General features: G+C 46.7%; 1 protein-coding gene across 1 annotated transcript in view; it reads left to right on the top strand.

The window, feature by feature from the left end:
• noc4l (nucleolar complex associated 4 homolog) overlaps nucleotides 1-11812 on the top strand; it is a 64288-nt gene extending 52476 nt beyond the window's left edge. Inside the window, exons 11-15 of the mRNA XM_073051937.1 lie at nucleotides 488-598; nucleotides 4092-4255; nucleotides 8241-8323; nucleotides 9336-9449; nucleotides 11588-11812. Coding sequence (XP_072908038.1) covers nucleotides 488-598; nucleotides 4092-4255; nucleotides 8241-8323; nucleotides 9336-9449; nucleotides 11588-11704 — 589 coding nt within the window. The 3' untranslated portion in view covers nucleotides 11705-11812. The remainder of the gene's footprint in view (nucleotides 1-487; nucleotides 599-4091; nucleotides 4256-8240; nucleotides 8324-9335; nucleotides 9450-11587) is intronic.
• Nucleotides 11813-13098: the final 1286 nt, after the last annotated feature.

Here is a 13098-nt window from a genome sequence, read left to right as displayed (position 1 = left end):
AGTTGATGGGTGTAAGAGATACCACCCGGTTTCACCTATCACCTTGTGTTTCTTTCTCTCCTCCCCCCCCCCCCCCCCCCCCAACCTTCAGTCCTGATGAAGGGTTTTGGCCCGAAATGTCAACTGTACTATTTTTCCATGGATGCTGCCTGGCCTGCTGAGCTTCTCCAGCATTTTGTTTGTGTTACTTGGATTTCCAACATCTGCAGATTTTCTCTTTGTGTTTGGTGTCAGTAGAAGCCTCTCCTGATTTTGTGTCAGCCTGAATGATTTGAGACACGTCAGTGAAATCTCCCCTTGACCATTGCTGCCCAGGTAATGCCCGACTCTGTTACCACTATAGCGGATCATCTGATACATTTGTGTGCCCCTCCCACGTTCAGAAAACCTTTCATCTTAACGGATAATTTGCTTCAGGACTGATGTAACCTTTACCTCACCCATGCGTGTGTGTGCTGCTAATTCTGCCTCTCTTTTCCTTCTGTAGAGAATACCCAGACTTCTACAAAAAGCTCTACAGCTTATTGGATCCCTCTGTGCTCCACGTCAAGTACCGGGCCAGGTTCTTCCACCTGCTCGATCTGTTCCTGTCATCCAGGTCAGCTTAACGCCCGTTTGTGGAATCAGACCCAGGTTTAATATCACTGGCGTGCGTCCTGAAAGTTGTTATTTTGCGGCCACAGTTCGTTCGTTTGCCATGAGCTGTGTCAAATGACCGAAGCTAAGACCATGATTGTACTTGGCAAATTTTTCTACAAAAGCAACTCGCCATTGCCGCCTTCTGGGCAGTGTCTTTACAAGACGGGTGACCCCAGTCATTATCAATACTCTTCAGAGATTGTCTGCCTGGTGTCAGTGGTCCCATAACCAGGACTTGTGATCTGTACCGGCTGCTCAAACGACCACCCACCACCTGCTCCCATGGGTTCACGTGACCCTGAACCGGGGCAAAGCAGGTACTTGTCCAAGGGTGACCTACATACTAGCAGAGGGAAGGAGTAGAGACATATCTCCATCCCATCACCCAGCAGCAGTGACTGTTCCTGAAAAGTTGAGTGTGTGTCTTCAGGCTCCTGTACCACCTCCTTGATGGTAGCGATGAGAAGAGGGCATGTCCTGGGTGATTGGGGTCCTTAATGATGGATGTTGCCTTTTTAAGGCATCGACTTTAGAAGATTTACTGGATGTACTGGTCCCAACATATCGATGTAGTTATAAAGAAGGCAAGAGAGTGACTATATTTCATTAGGAGTTTGAAGAGATCTGGCATGTGAATAAATACACTCAAAAACTTCTGTAGATGTACAGTGGCGAGCATTCTGACAGGCTGCACCACTGTCTGGTATGGAGGGGCTACTGCACAGGACCGAAAGAAGCTGCAGAGGGTTGTAAATCTAGTCAGCTCCATCTTGGGTACTAGCCTACAAAGTACCCAGGACATCTTTAGGGAGTGATGTTTCAGAAAGGCAGCGTCCATTATTAATGACCTCTAGCACCCAGGGCATGTCCTTTCCTCACTGTTACCGTCAGGTAGGAGGTACAGAAGCCTGAAGGCACACATTCAGCAATTCAGAAACAGCTTCTTCCCCTCTTCCATCTCATTCCTAAATGATCATTGAATCTTTGGACACTACCTCACTTTTTTTAAATATACAGTATTTCTGTTTTTGCACATTTTTAATCTGTTCAATATATGTAATTGATTTAATTGTTATTATTTTTATTTTATTATTTTCTCTCTCTCTGCTGGATTATGTATTGCGTTGAACTGCTGCTGCCTGTGGTAATAAATCTGATTCTGATGTGCTGGGGAGGATGGTGCCCATGAAGGAACTGACTGAGCTTACAACTTTTGGCAACTTTTTCCGATCCTGTGCAGTGGCCCCTCCGTGTCGGACGGTGATGCACCCAGTTGGAATTTCCTCCTCACTATATCTGTAGAAATTTGCATGTGTGTTTGATATTGTATCAAGTATCTGCAAACTCCTTATGGAATATTTAAAAACTCATTCCCTGTTCTGTTCTGATTCAGCAGCAAAGGGCTGTCTGCAAACAAAGGAGGCACCCTAATATGGGACTGTACTTGAGGAACTGTGGTGAATGGGCAACACCATGGTTTTTTCGAAAGGCTTAGATAGAGTGAATGTGGAGAGGATGTTTCTTATAGTGGGGGAGTCTAGGACCAGAGGACACAGACAGAGTGGATGTGGAGAGGATGTTTCCTATAGTGGGGGAGTCTAGGGCCAGAGGACACAGATAGAGTGGATGTGGAGAGGATGTTTCCTATAGTGGGGGAGTCTAGGACCAGAGGACACAGGTAGAGTGGATGTGGAGAGGATGTTTCTTATAGTGGGGGAGTCTAGGACCAGAGGACACAGATAGAGTGGATGTGGAGAGGATGTTTCCTATAGTGGGGAGTCTGTGACCAGAGGACACAGATAGAGTGGATGTGGAGAGGATGTTTCCTATAGTGGGGGAGTCTAGGACCAGAGGACACAGATAGAGTGGATGTGGAGAGGATGTTTCCTATAGTGGGGGAGTCTAGGACCAGAGGACACAGATAGAGTGAATGTGGAGAGGATGTTTCCTGTAGTTGGGGAGTCTAGGACCAGAGGACACAGGTAGAGTGAATGTGGAGAGGATGTTTCCTGTAGTTGGGGAGTCTAGGACCAGAGGACACAGGTAGAGTGGATGTGGAGAGGATGTTTCCTATAGTGGGGGAGTCTAGGACCAGAGGACACAGGTAGAGTGGATGTGGAGAGGATGTTTCCTATAGTGGGGGAGTCTAGGACCAGAGGACACAGGTAGAGTGGATGTGGAGAGGATGTTTCCTATAGTGGGGGAGTCTAGGACCAGAGGACACAGGTAGAGTGAATGTGGAGAGGATGTTTCCTATAGTGGGGGAGTCTAGGACCAGAGGACACAGATAGAGTGGATGTGGAGAGGATGTTTCCTATAGTGGGGGAGTCTAGGACCAGAGGACACAGATAGAGTGAATGTGGAGAGGATGTTTCCTGTAGTGGGTGAGTCTAAGACCAGAGGACACAGCCTCAGAATAGAGGGACGTCCATTTAGAACAGAGATGAGGAAGAGTTTCTTTAGCCAGAGAATGATAAATTGGTGGTATTCACTGCCACGGGCTGCTCTAGAGGCTGAGTCATTGGGTATATTTAAAGCGGAGGTTGATTGGATCTTGATTAGTAAAGGACATTAAGGGATATGGGCAGAAGGTAGGAGATGGGGTTGAAAGGGATGATGAATCAGCCATGATGGAATGGCAGAGTAGACTGAATGGCCAAATTCTGCTCCTGTGTCTTATAGGTTGTGACCAGTGCTAAGGCAGGGAGAGGGCTGCGGAACTCCTGGGGTTCCTTCGGGCATTGTATCAGACTAGTTAGTGTTTTCCCCTATGTATTTTACAGAAATGGTTAACGAATATTATATTATTCTAATAATCTAGTTCTTATGACCTTCGACATGTGTACAATGCCTCCTCTGTTTGCAAATACCTCGCTGCTGAATCAGAACAATGAGCGAATTACGAACTATTTTGTTCCATCGTTAATGGCTGCATCCTGCTCTTGTTTACAGTTTCTCAGTTTCAATGACAAGCCCCATGTAACCTGATCAAATTTCTTCACGTCTCGCTTCGAGTGCAAGAAGATAAAATCAGCTCATGCAGCCTTGTGCAATGAGCAAGACATCTGCAGTGTTTCCCCTGTGGGTCTTGGTGCATACTTCCCCTGCGTCTAACCCTCAGGGTGCAACTGAACCAATTCGAAATGTCTCGACCTCCTTCAAACTTCTGTCTGCTTCATTCCACACCATCATCGATCTTTACAGACCATAAGATACAGGAGCTGAATTAGGCCATTTCCCCATCGAGTCTGCTCCGCCATTTCATCATGGCTGATCCAGATCCCTCTCGGCCCCAATCTCCAGCCTTCTCCCCAGATTCTTTCAAGAATCTGTCAACCCCTGCCTTAAATACACCCAGTAACTTGACCACAGATGCCTGTGGTAATGAATTCCACAAATTCCCCCTTTGTGTGTGTATAATAACTGAGTTCTTTCCGTCTCTCTCTACACAGCCATTTACCAGCCTACCTGGTGGCAGCATTCAGCAAGCGTTTATCCAGACTGGCTCTCACCGCACCGCCTGAGGCTCTCCTAATGACCATCCCCCTCATATGTAATCTAATCCGTCGGCATCCGTCCTGTAAAGTTCTTCTTCACCGACCTACTGAGGATCAAGGTACTACCCCTTGTCTGGAACAGTTTGTTTGTATTTAGACTGTACGATAAAGGAGCAGAATTAGGCCACTCGGCCCATCGAAGTCTGCTCTGCCATTTCATCATGGCTGATGCATTTCCCTCTCAACCCCATTCTTCTGCCTTCTCCCTGTAACCTTTCACGCCCTGACTAATCAAGAACCTGTCAACCTCTGTCTTAAATATACCCGATGGCTTGGCCTTCACAGCTGCCTGATTCACCATCCTCATCTACTTTCTAAATGAGCTTCCCAATGTTCTGAGGCTGTGCCCACTGGTCCTGGACTCCCCCACCTTTGGAAACATCCTCCCTACATCCACTCTGTCTAGCCCTTTTTAGTATTTGATAGGTTTCAATGAGAACCCCCTCATTCTTCTAAACTCCAATGAGTACGGGTCCAGAGCCATCAATCACTCCTCATATGATAAGCATTTCGTTCCTGGAATCATTTTTGAGAATCTCCTCTGAACCCTCTCCAATTTTTACGGTTAATTTCCTGCAATAAGTAGAATCAGGTGTAATATCATGAGGTTTTTTGTTTTGTGACAGCAGTACATATTGTAATACAAAATTATAATAACTATAAATTATAATCTGTACAAAAAAGAGAAAAATAGTGAGGTAGTGATCATGGGTTCAATGTCCATTTAAGAATCGGATGGCAGAGGGGAAGAAGCTGTTCCTGAATTGTTGAGTGTGTGCCTTCAGGCTCCTGTACCTCCTCCCTGATGGCAGAGGGGAAGAAGCTGTTCCTGAATCACTGAGTGTGTGTCTTCAGGCTGCTGTACCTCCTCCCTGATGGCAGAGGGGAAGAAGCTGTTCCTGAATTACTGAGTGTGTGTCTTCAGGCTCCTGTACCTCCTCCCTGACGGTAGCAATGAGAAGAGGGTGATGGGGGTCTTTAATGATGGATGCCGCTTTTTTGAGGCATCGCTTCTTGAAGATGTCCTGGATGCTGGGGAGACTAGTGCCCATGATGGAGCTAGCTAATTTTACAACTCTGTGTAGCTTTTTCCAATCAGATGCAATGCCCCCCACCCCCATACCGGACAGTGATGCAGCTATTTAGAAAGTTTTGCATGGTACATGTGTAGAAAACTGAACTTTGCAATAGACGAAAAGGTAGGAGTAATGTAATAATTAGTGTAACGCTTCTCAGCAGCAGCTGTAAGATTAATCCCGCTGCTGCCTGTAAGGAGTTTGTACGTTCTCCCCGTGACCTTGTGAGTTTCCTCCGGGTGCTCTGGTTTCCTCCCACAGTCCAAAGAACATATGGGTTTGGGTTAGAAAGATGTGAGCGTGCTGTGTAGCGACAGTCATGGGCTGCCCCCAGCACATCGGAATGTGCTCTTGCAAACGGTATATTTCACTGTATGTTTTGATGTATATGTGACAAATAAAGCTAATCTTTCATTTTTCACTCTTTAAAATGAGTGCCTTAGGAACATTTTCGTTATTTAGCGATACAGCACAGAGTCAGTCCTTCCTGCCCTTGAAGCTGCACCGCCTAGCAGCTGCAAACACCCAGTATAATCCAAACATGCTAACCACTACGCTTAGAAATGGGCCACAGAGACAAGCGGTCAGATCTAGTCTGAAGTTTCCAGCGCTGGGACAGAGGGCTAACACCACCACTGAGAGATAATGTAAGTTCCCGTTAATCGGGGCAGTTGCTCTGCATTCAATACCATCATCCCCTCAAAACTCATCAATAAGCTTCAAGACCATGGCCTCAAAACCTCCTTGTTCAATGGGTTCTTGATTTCCTCACTTGCAGACCCTAGCTGGTTCAGGTTGGCAATGAAACTTCCTCCACGAGCTCCATCAGCACAGGTGCATCACAAGGCTGTGTGCTCAGTCATATCCACAGAGCAATTTACACGACCAGTTAACCTACCCGGTACGTCTTTGGACTGTGGGAGGAAACCAGAGCAGCAGAAGGAAACCCACGTATTCCACAGAGAGGACGTGCAGAGAACACCAGAACTGAATTTTGAACTCTGCCCTGAGTTCTAATAGTGTCACACTAACTGCTACACTACTGTGGCGTACAAATGCAGAATCTCTGGTACTTGCTGCTGGTGTTTGGGGCAGCAGTGAACACCCTCCACCTTCCTTCATGTCAGCAGCTTCTCGGTTTTCACTACTGTCGGTCACACAAGTCCTGGGTGGAGACTCGAGAACACCATCACACCCAGATGGAGAAGGCTTCTTCATTGCTTTTTCCATAACAATTTTGTTTTACCAGTCAGGTTTGTTAACCCTGAGCTAAACCCCTGAACCTGGAAGACCAGTGGACCACTCTTAGTCTGGCCTCTACCCTTTGACCTGTTTGGCATGGGTGACCCTAACAAGAGCCGAAGCACAAAGCCCTGACTTCAGCCAACATAGCTCTCCAAATCATTGAGGTACGCATGCCTCCAAGCCCTTCAACAAGGTTGCGGCCCTCTTGGAGGAGAATCTCCAATGTTTAAAGTTAATTTTCTGTAAGTTTTTTTAAAAGAACTCACAACAGAGAAATGTCAGTGGAGGCTCTCCCAATGTAACACTTCATTTACTCTGGATCGGTTCTTTAATGTACTTATATTTAATCTCACTCAGACCACTGAGGTCTATATTTGCTCTTGTTCTTTTTGTATACTCATTCGGCGAAACTTACTAAGAGGGAGTTGGATCAGAGAAGTACACATGCAAGACTGGGGTGAATTGAGAATAGATTGAGGTTTTTTTCAGTAAGCCAAACGGCCACCACTGCCTGGTTTCTAAATACACCTCAGCTTTTGTTCTAAAATTATTTAACGGTAAACCCAAGAGATTCTGCAGATGTTGGAAATCCAGAACAACATGTTCACAAAACGCTGGAGGAACTCAGCAGGTCAGGCAGCATCTGTGGGGGAGATTGAACAGTCAAATGTTTTGGGTCGAGACCCTTCATGTCTGTTTATTCCCCTTTATAGATGCTGCATGGCCTGCTGTGTTCCACCAGCATTTTGTGTGTGTTAATGTAATTCTCTTTCCCTTTAGAACATATAACAGCACAGGAACAGGCCATTCGGCCCACAACGTTGTGCTGAACCAGCTAAAAAGTAAATCAGAAACACCCAAACACTAACCCCTGCTACCTACACCATGTCCATATCCCTCCATCTTCCTCACATCCAGGTGCCTATCCAAATGTCTTTTCAAAGCCTCTAATGTATTTGCCTCTACCACCACACCAGGCAGCACATTCCAGGCATCCACCACTCTGAGTAAAACACTTACCCCTCACATCCCCCTTGAACATACCTTCTTTCACCATCAATGCATGCCCTCTGGTATTAGACATTTCACCCCTGGGAAACAGATACTCTGTCTCCACTCTGTCTATGCCTCTCATAATTTTGTAGACCTCTATCAGATCTCCCACCAGCCTCCGCTACTCCAGAGAAAACAACCCAAGTTTATCCAGCCTCTCGTGATAGCACGTGCCGTCTGAACCCGTCAGCATCTTGGTAAATCTCTTCAGCACCCTCTCCAAAACCTCAACATCCTTCCTATAGTGGGGCAAGCAGAACTCTGTGCAATTCTCCAGCCTAACCTGATTTTTATGAAGTTGCAACATAACCTCTTGACTTTTGAATTCAGCACCTTGATTGATTAAAGTAAGTTTCTATTTGCTGCTCTAACCCCCCCTATCGACCTGCGTAACCACTTTCAAGCAGCTATGAACTTGGATCCCAAGATCTCTCTGCTCAGCAACACTATTAAAGATCTTGCCCTTGACAGTGTAGTGTCTCCTTGCATTTGCCCTACCAAGGTGCAATGCCTCACATCTGTGTGGGTTAAACTCCATCTGCAATTGATCTGTATCACATTGTACTCTTTGCCAGTCTTCCGTTGATTTAAGTTCACTTTGCTGCATTTGAGGAAACGGTTCAGGGAGCCACACTAATGTGCACGGACGTTTCCCTGTGGTTATTTCCAGGTCTCTCTGCTGATCCGTACGTTATGGATGAGGAGGAGCCCTCACAGTGTCGAGCGCTGGAGAGTTCCCTATGGGAACTGCAGGTTGGTCAGTTTGTGGACGGGGGTTTTCCTGCAAACTTGCACAAGCCACAGCAGAAACAGGCCATTCGGTCCGAGCCAGTCCCCTTTGTTATGAGGATTACTCCTTAGTAATAATGATCAGAGAGAATGTTTACTGACAAGTAGCTTTAGTGTCTCAATGGAAGAGCACGTGAATTTACGCAGCCAAATACCTGTGTGCACACCTACTAAGTTTCCCTAACCCTCCGTGAACGGTCAAAGAATAGAAAAGGTAATGCCTGGGAAATGAGTCTGTGCTGGCCATGTGTTCCTCATGGTACAGATCTAATCTGCATGTGTCCATGGGGATCCTTCATATCCACCATGGCTGGTCTCTGGAGAGTTGTTGCTACTTTGCATTCAAATCTTCTGCTTTTATTTTAATTCCTTACCAGTTTAAGTGTTGTATTTCAGAGTTATTGGCCGCAGGTCATCTCACTGACCTTTAACATCTTAAGGGCTTTGGTCCAGTCCACCATCCATTTATTGCCCTCTTCCACAAGTGACAATGGGTAATTTATGGTCACCAAACCAGTAACCAGCTCGAATCACTCAGGCAGACACAGACCTCACAAATAACTTCTTATTTGGAAATGATCTCCTCTTCAGCAGACCACCCGGAGCATCAACGTGTCTACTTTAAATCTCTGATCCAGCTGAGCAAAACCAATTCACAAAATGGAGGATGCAGAGCAGCTTCACAAAATGGCGGCCTCCATTCCTTGGATCTCATGGCAAGGGCAAAGACAGTTGGTTTGTTTACTTCCACTGTCCATGATCGATTCAAATTCACTGATTTGTAGACTGTAGTTCTTTCTGGTCAGCACCCTGTACCTGTCTAATAAGCATCCTTTAAAGACTGTTTCTTCCATACCAGGCTATGACATATCAGTCAGGGTACTGCCCATTATTCACCTATAGAAGTTTGTCTCCTGTTAATCTCTGCTGGGGTATGAATGTGTGCCCTAACTCTGCTCCCTTGTCCCCACTCCAGACTCTACAGCAGCACTACCACCCTGACGTGGCCAACGCAGCAGCTGTGATTGGTAAGGCTTTGTCTGACCAGGAGGCTGATCTCTCCATGCTCTTCGACCTTTCTGTTCCAGAGGTGAGTGCGTGTCTGCTGAATTCAGGTATGCACATTACTGATGGCGTACACTGAGTGGAAAAGCAAATTGTGCAGAGGATACGGAGAGTCTGCAGAGGGATATAGATAGGTTAAGTGAGTGGGCAAGGGTCTGGCAGATGGAGCACAATGTTGGTAAATGCGAGGTCATCCACTTTGGAAGGGAAAATAGAAGATCGGATTATTATTTAAATGGTGAAAGACTGCAGCCTGCTGTTGTACAGAGGGACTTGGGAGTGCTTGTTCATGAGCCGTAGAAGGCTGGTTTGCAGGTGCAGCAGGCTATCAAGAAGGCAAATGGAATGTTGGTCTTCATTGCTAGAGGAATTGGATTTAAGAGGAGGGAGGTTATGCTGCGACTGTACGGCCGCACCTGGAGTACTGTGTGCAGTTCTGGTCTCCTGACTTGAGGAAGGATATACTGGCTTTGGAGGCAGTGCAGAGGAGGTTCACCAGGTTGATTCCAGGGATGAGGGGGTTAGACCATGCGGAGAGAGGTTGAGTTGTCTGGGACTGTACTCGCTGGAATTCAGAAGAATGAGAGGAGATCTTATAAAAACATACAAAGTTATGAAAGGGATTGACAAGATAGAGGCAGCAAAGTTGTTTCCACTGGTAGGTGAGACTAGAATGAGGAGACACAGCCTCAAGATTCGGGGGAGTAAATTTAGGATGGAGGTGAGGAAGAACTGCTTTTCCCAAAGAGTGGTGAATCTGGAATGAAGCAGTGAAGGCTACCTTAGTAAATATATTTAAGACGAGGTTGGATAGATTGTTGCGTAGTAAGAGAATTCAGGGTTATGGGGAAAAGGCAGGTAGGTGGAGATGAGTCCATGGCCAGATCAGTCATGACCTCACTGAGTGGCGGAGAGGCTCGAGGGGCCAGATGATCTACTCCTGCTCATATTTTGTATGTTCTTATGTACGTTGACAAATACAGTGCTATGCAAACACCTTGGCATCCAGGCTGTATATTTGTGCCCAAGACTTTTGCACAGTACTGAATGTCGTGAAATTTGTCGTTTTGCTGCCGCAGCACAGTGCGGTACGTATGGAAAAAGCATGAAGGTGCAATAACAATATATCGGTAGTGCGAAAGGAGAGCAAAGCAGTGGGGTGGTTAGGGAGAAACCTCAGAGTGTGTTCACCATCACTGGATCCACAGGTTAATCGTCTCTGTGCTCAGTAGCAGCCTGACGTTACGAAGCAGCAGCATTAGCAGATAAAATGTAGCTCCGCACCTCCCCAGCGAGTGGGAGAGGTGGCCTGGGCAGGTTGTGAGGAGGGAGGGGGATTTCTGGAACTCCATTCCTGGGTAGGCTGTCAGTGACGGGTGACAGAAACCGAGCTCTCCTGCGAGGCCAGAACCGGCGCGGCACGGTGATCCCGCGTAGTCGTACACGGACAGAGAGCATCAGGATAGCAAAAGGATGACGCAGGAGTCCAACAAATTCCAATCGCCATTCCCGTTCCACCATGAGGCCACTCTCAGGCTGGAGGAGCAACGCCTCATATTCTGTCTAGGTAACCTCTGACCTGGTGGCACGAACATCAAATTCTCCGGCTTCCAGTAATTTTTCCCCCTCCCCCTTCCCTCTTCTTCAATTCCCCTGTCTGGCCTCGTACCCCCTCCTGCCTAATTCCTCCCCCGTTGCCCTTTTTCCCCATGATCCATTCTCCTGTCAGATTCCTTTATAAGACATTGGGGAATTTGGCTCATCGAGTCTGCTCCAGTAGAGGGATGTCATTAGAACGGAAATGAGGGGGAATTTCTTTAGCGAGGGAGTTGTGAATCTGTGGAATTTGTTGCAGGTGGCTGTGAAGTCATTGGGTATATTTAAAGCAGAGGTTGATAGATTCTTCATTAGTCAGGACATGAGGAGATACGGGGGGTGGTGAAGACAAGAGATTGGGTCTAAGGAAAATGGGTCGGCCATGATGAAATGGCAGAGCAGCCTCGATGGGGAAAATGGCCTAATTCTGTTCTTATTTCTAATGGTCTAACCCATGAACACTACCTCGCTATTTTGCTCTTTGTTTTTAATTCATGTTTTTTCTTGGAGCTTGTGGTAATTTTCAATTCCTTTAATTTCTCTCGATGTTTCTTTTGTTGAACGCAGCTCTTCGAAAAGGAGCCGAAGAAGAGAGCGAGGAGCGGCCCTTTGGAGTTCGAGCCTGCGGAAGGTTTACTAAACCGGCCGAGCAAGTTGGTCTGTCAGCATTGGGCTTTGGCGTAACAGTTGCTGCAGATGTGTATATATAAAAAAATGTACATTATGGTTGAAAGCGAAACCAGTAAAAATGACTTTTCTCAGTTGCATCAATAAAGATCTGTCAAAAGGAAACCATTCTGATATTTGTTTCTGTGAAGCAGGGGATACTGAATTTTCGACAGCGCTCTGACTGGAATTGGTGGAGCTGTTGGACATGCTGTGGTAAACAGGCCTGAGGGGTAACCAGTCACTAATGAAGTGACCATTGGGTGCCACAGTAGCGTAGCGGTCAGCGCAACGCCATTACAGCTCAAGTCAGCAGAGTTCATTCCCAGCATCCTCTGTAGGGAGCCTGTATGTCTTCCCTGTAGAATGTGTGTGTTTCCTCCGGGTGATCCAGTTTCCTCCCTCAGTCCAAAGACGTACGGGTTAGTAGGTTAGTTGGTCATTGTAAATTGTCCCGTGATTAGGTGAGGGTTCAGTCAGGGAGGGGTTACTGGCTTGAAGGCTGGAAGGGCCAGTTCCGCTATCTCTAAGTAAAGAAATAGAAATGATCATAGCATGCTTGAGTCAGAAAGCTGTGAGAGCTGGACAGTGGTAACTCTCCACGAACATCCAGTACTTCCCCTTCAGCTGATTTGAGAGTATATGTACATCACCAGATACAACCCTGAGATTCATTTTCTTGCCGCGTTCACAGTAGGTACAAAGAAGCAAAAAAAAGTAAGGAATAAATATCGAGAATGAGATGAAGAGCCCTTGGGTTGTGGGAGCTCCACACATCCATGCTGGGATGAGTGAAGTTGTCCGAGGAAGTGCTTCTGGGATGGACAGGACTGTGTGGAGGATCCTGGGAATTGGGATTGACAGGATGGGCTGAGTGGTTTTGTTGCAAGGGTTGTAGCTTTCTGGATTAGTACCAGCATCGGGAAATTCTGCCCCTCCAATACTTTGTAGTTGGTTGTCATATTCGGTGACGACAAGAAATCTGCGCAGGAGAGTTTTTAAAGTAGTTCAGCTGGGATGTCTGTGGAGGACACCAACACATCACAACCTCCGAGGGAAAGGTTTCCGGTCGAATTGCCAGTCTTGACATCCTGGGCTCTGGAGATTGAACCGGAGTACCTTTGAACTGCAGAAAAAGTGGAATTTCCTGGCGACCAGCCATTTTAATCCCTGTCCCCATTCCCGTTTTGATGGTTTGGTCTGCAAAAACATCAATTTCTTCCAGTAATTTTTCCCTTCCCCTTCCCTCTTCTCCTGTTCTCCACTCTGACCTCTTGCCTATCACCTCCCCCTGGTGTCCCACCTCCTTCCCTTTCTTCCATTGTCTACACTCCTCTCCTATCGGATTCTGTCTTTTCCAGCCCTTTACCTTTCCCACCTATCACCTCCCAGCTTCTTACTTCATCTCCGTG

The sequence above is a fragment of the Hemitrygon akajei genome, chromosome 7, assembly GCF_048418815.1.
Source record: "Hemitrygon akajei chromosome 7, sHemAka1.3, whole genome shotgun sequence".
Taxonomy (NCBI): Eukaryota; Metazoa; Chordata; class Chondrichthyes; order Myliobatiformes; family Dasyatidae; genus Hemitrygon; species Hemitrygon akajei.
Note: the sequence above shows the minus strand (reverse complement) of the source record. Positions and strands in the feature narration are given on the sequence as shown.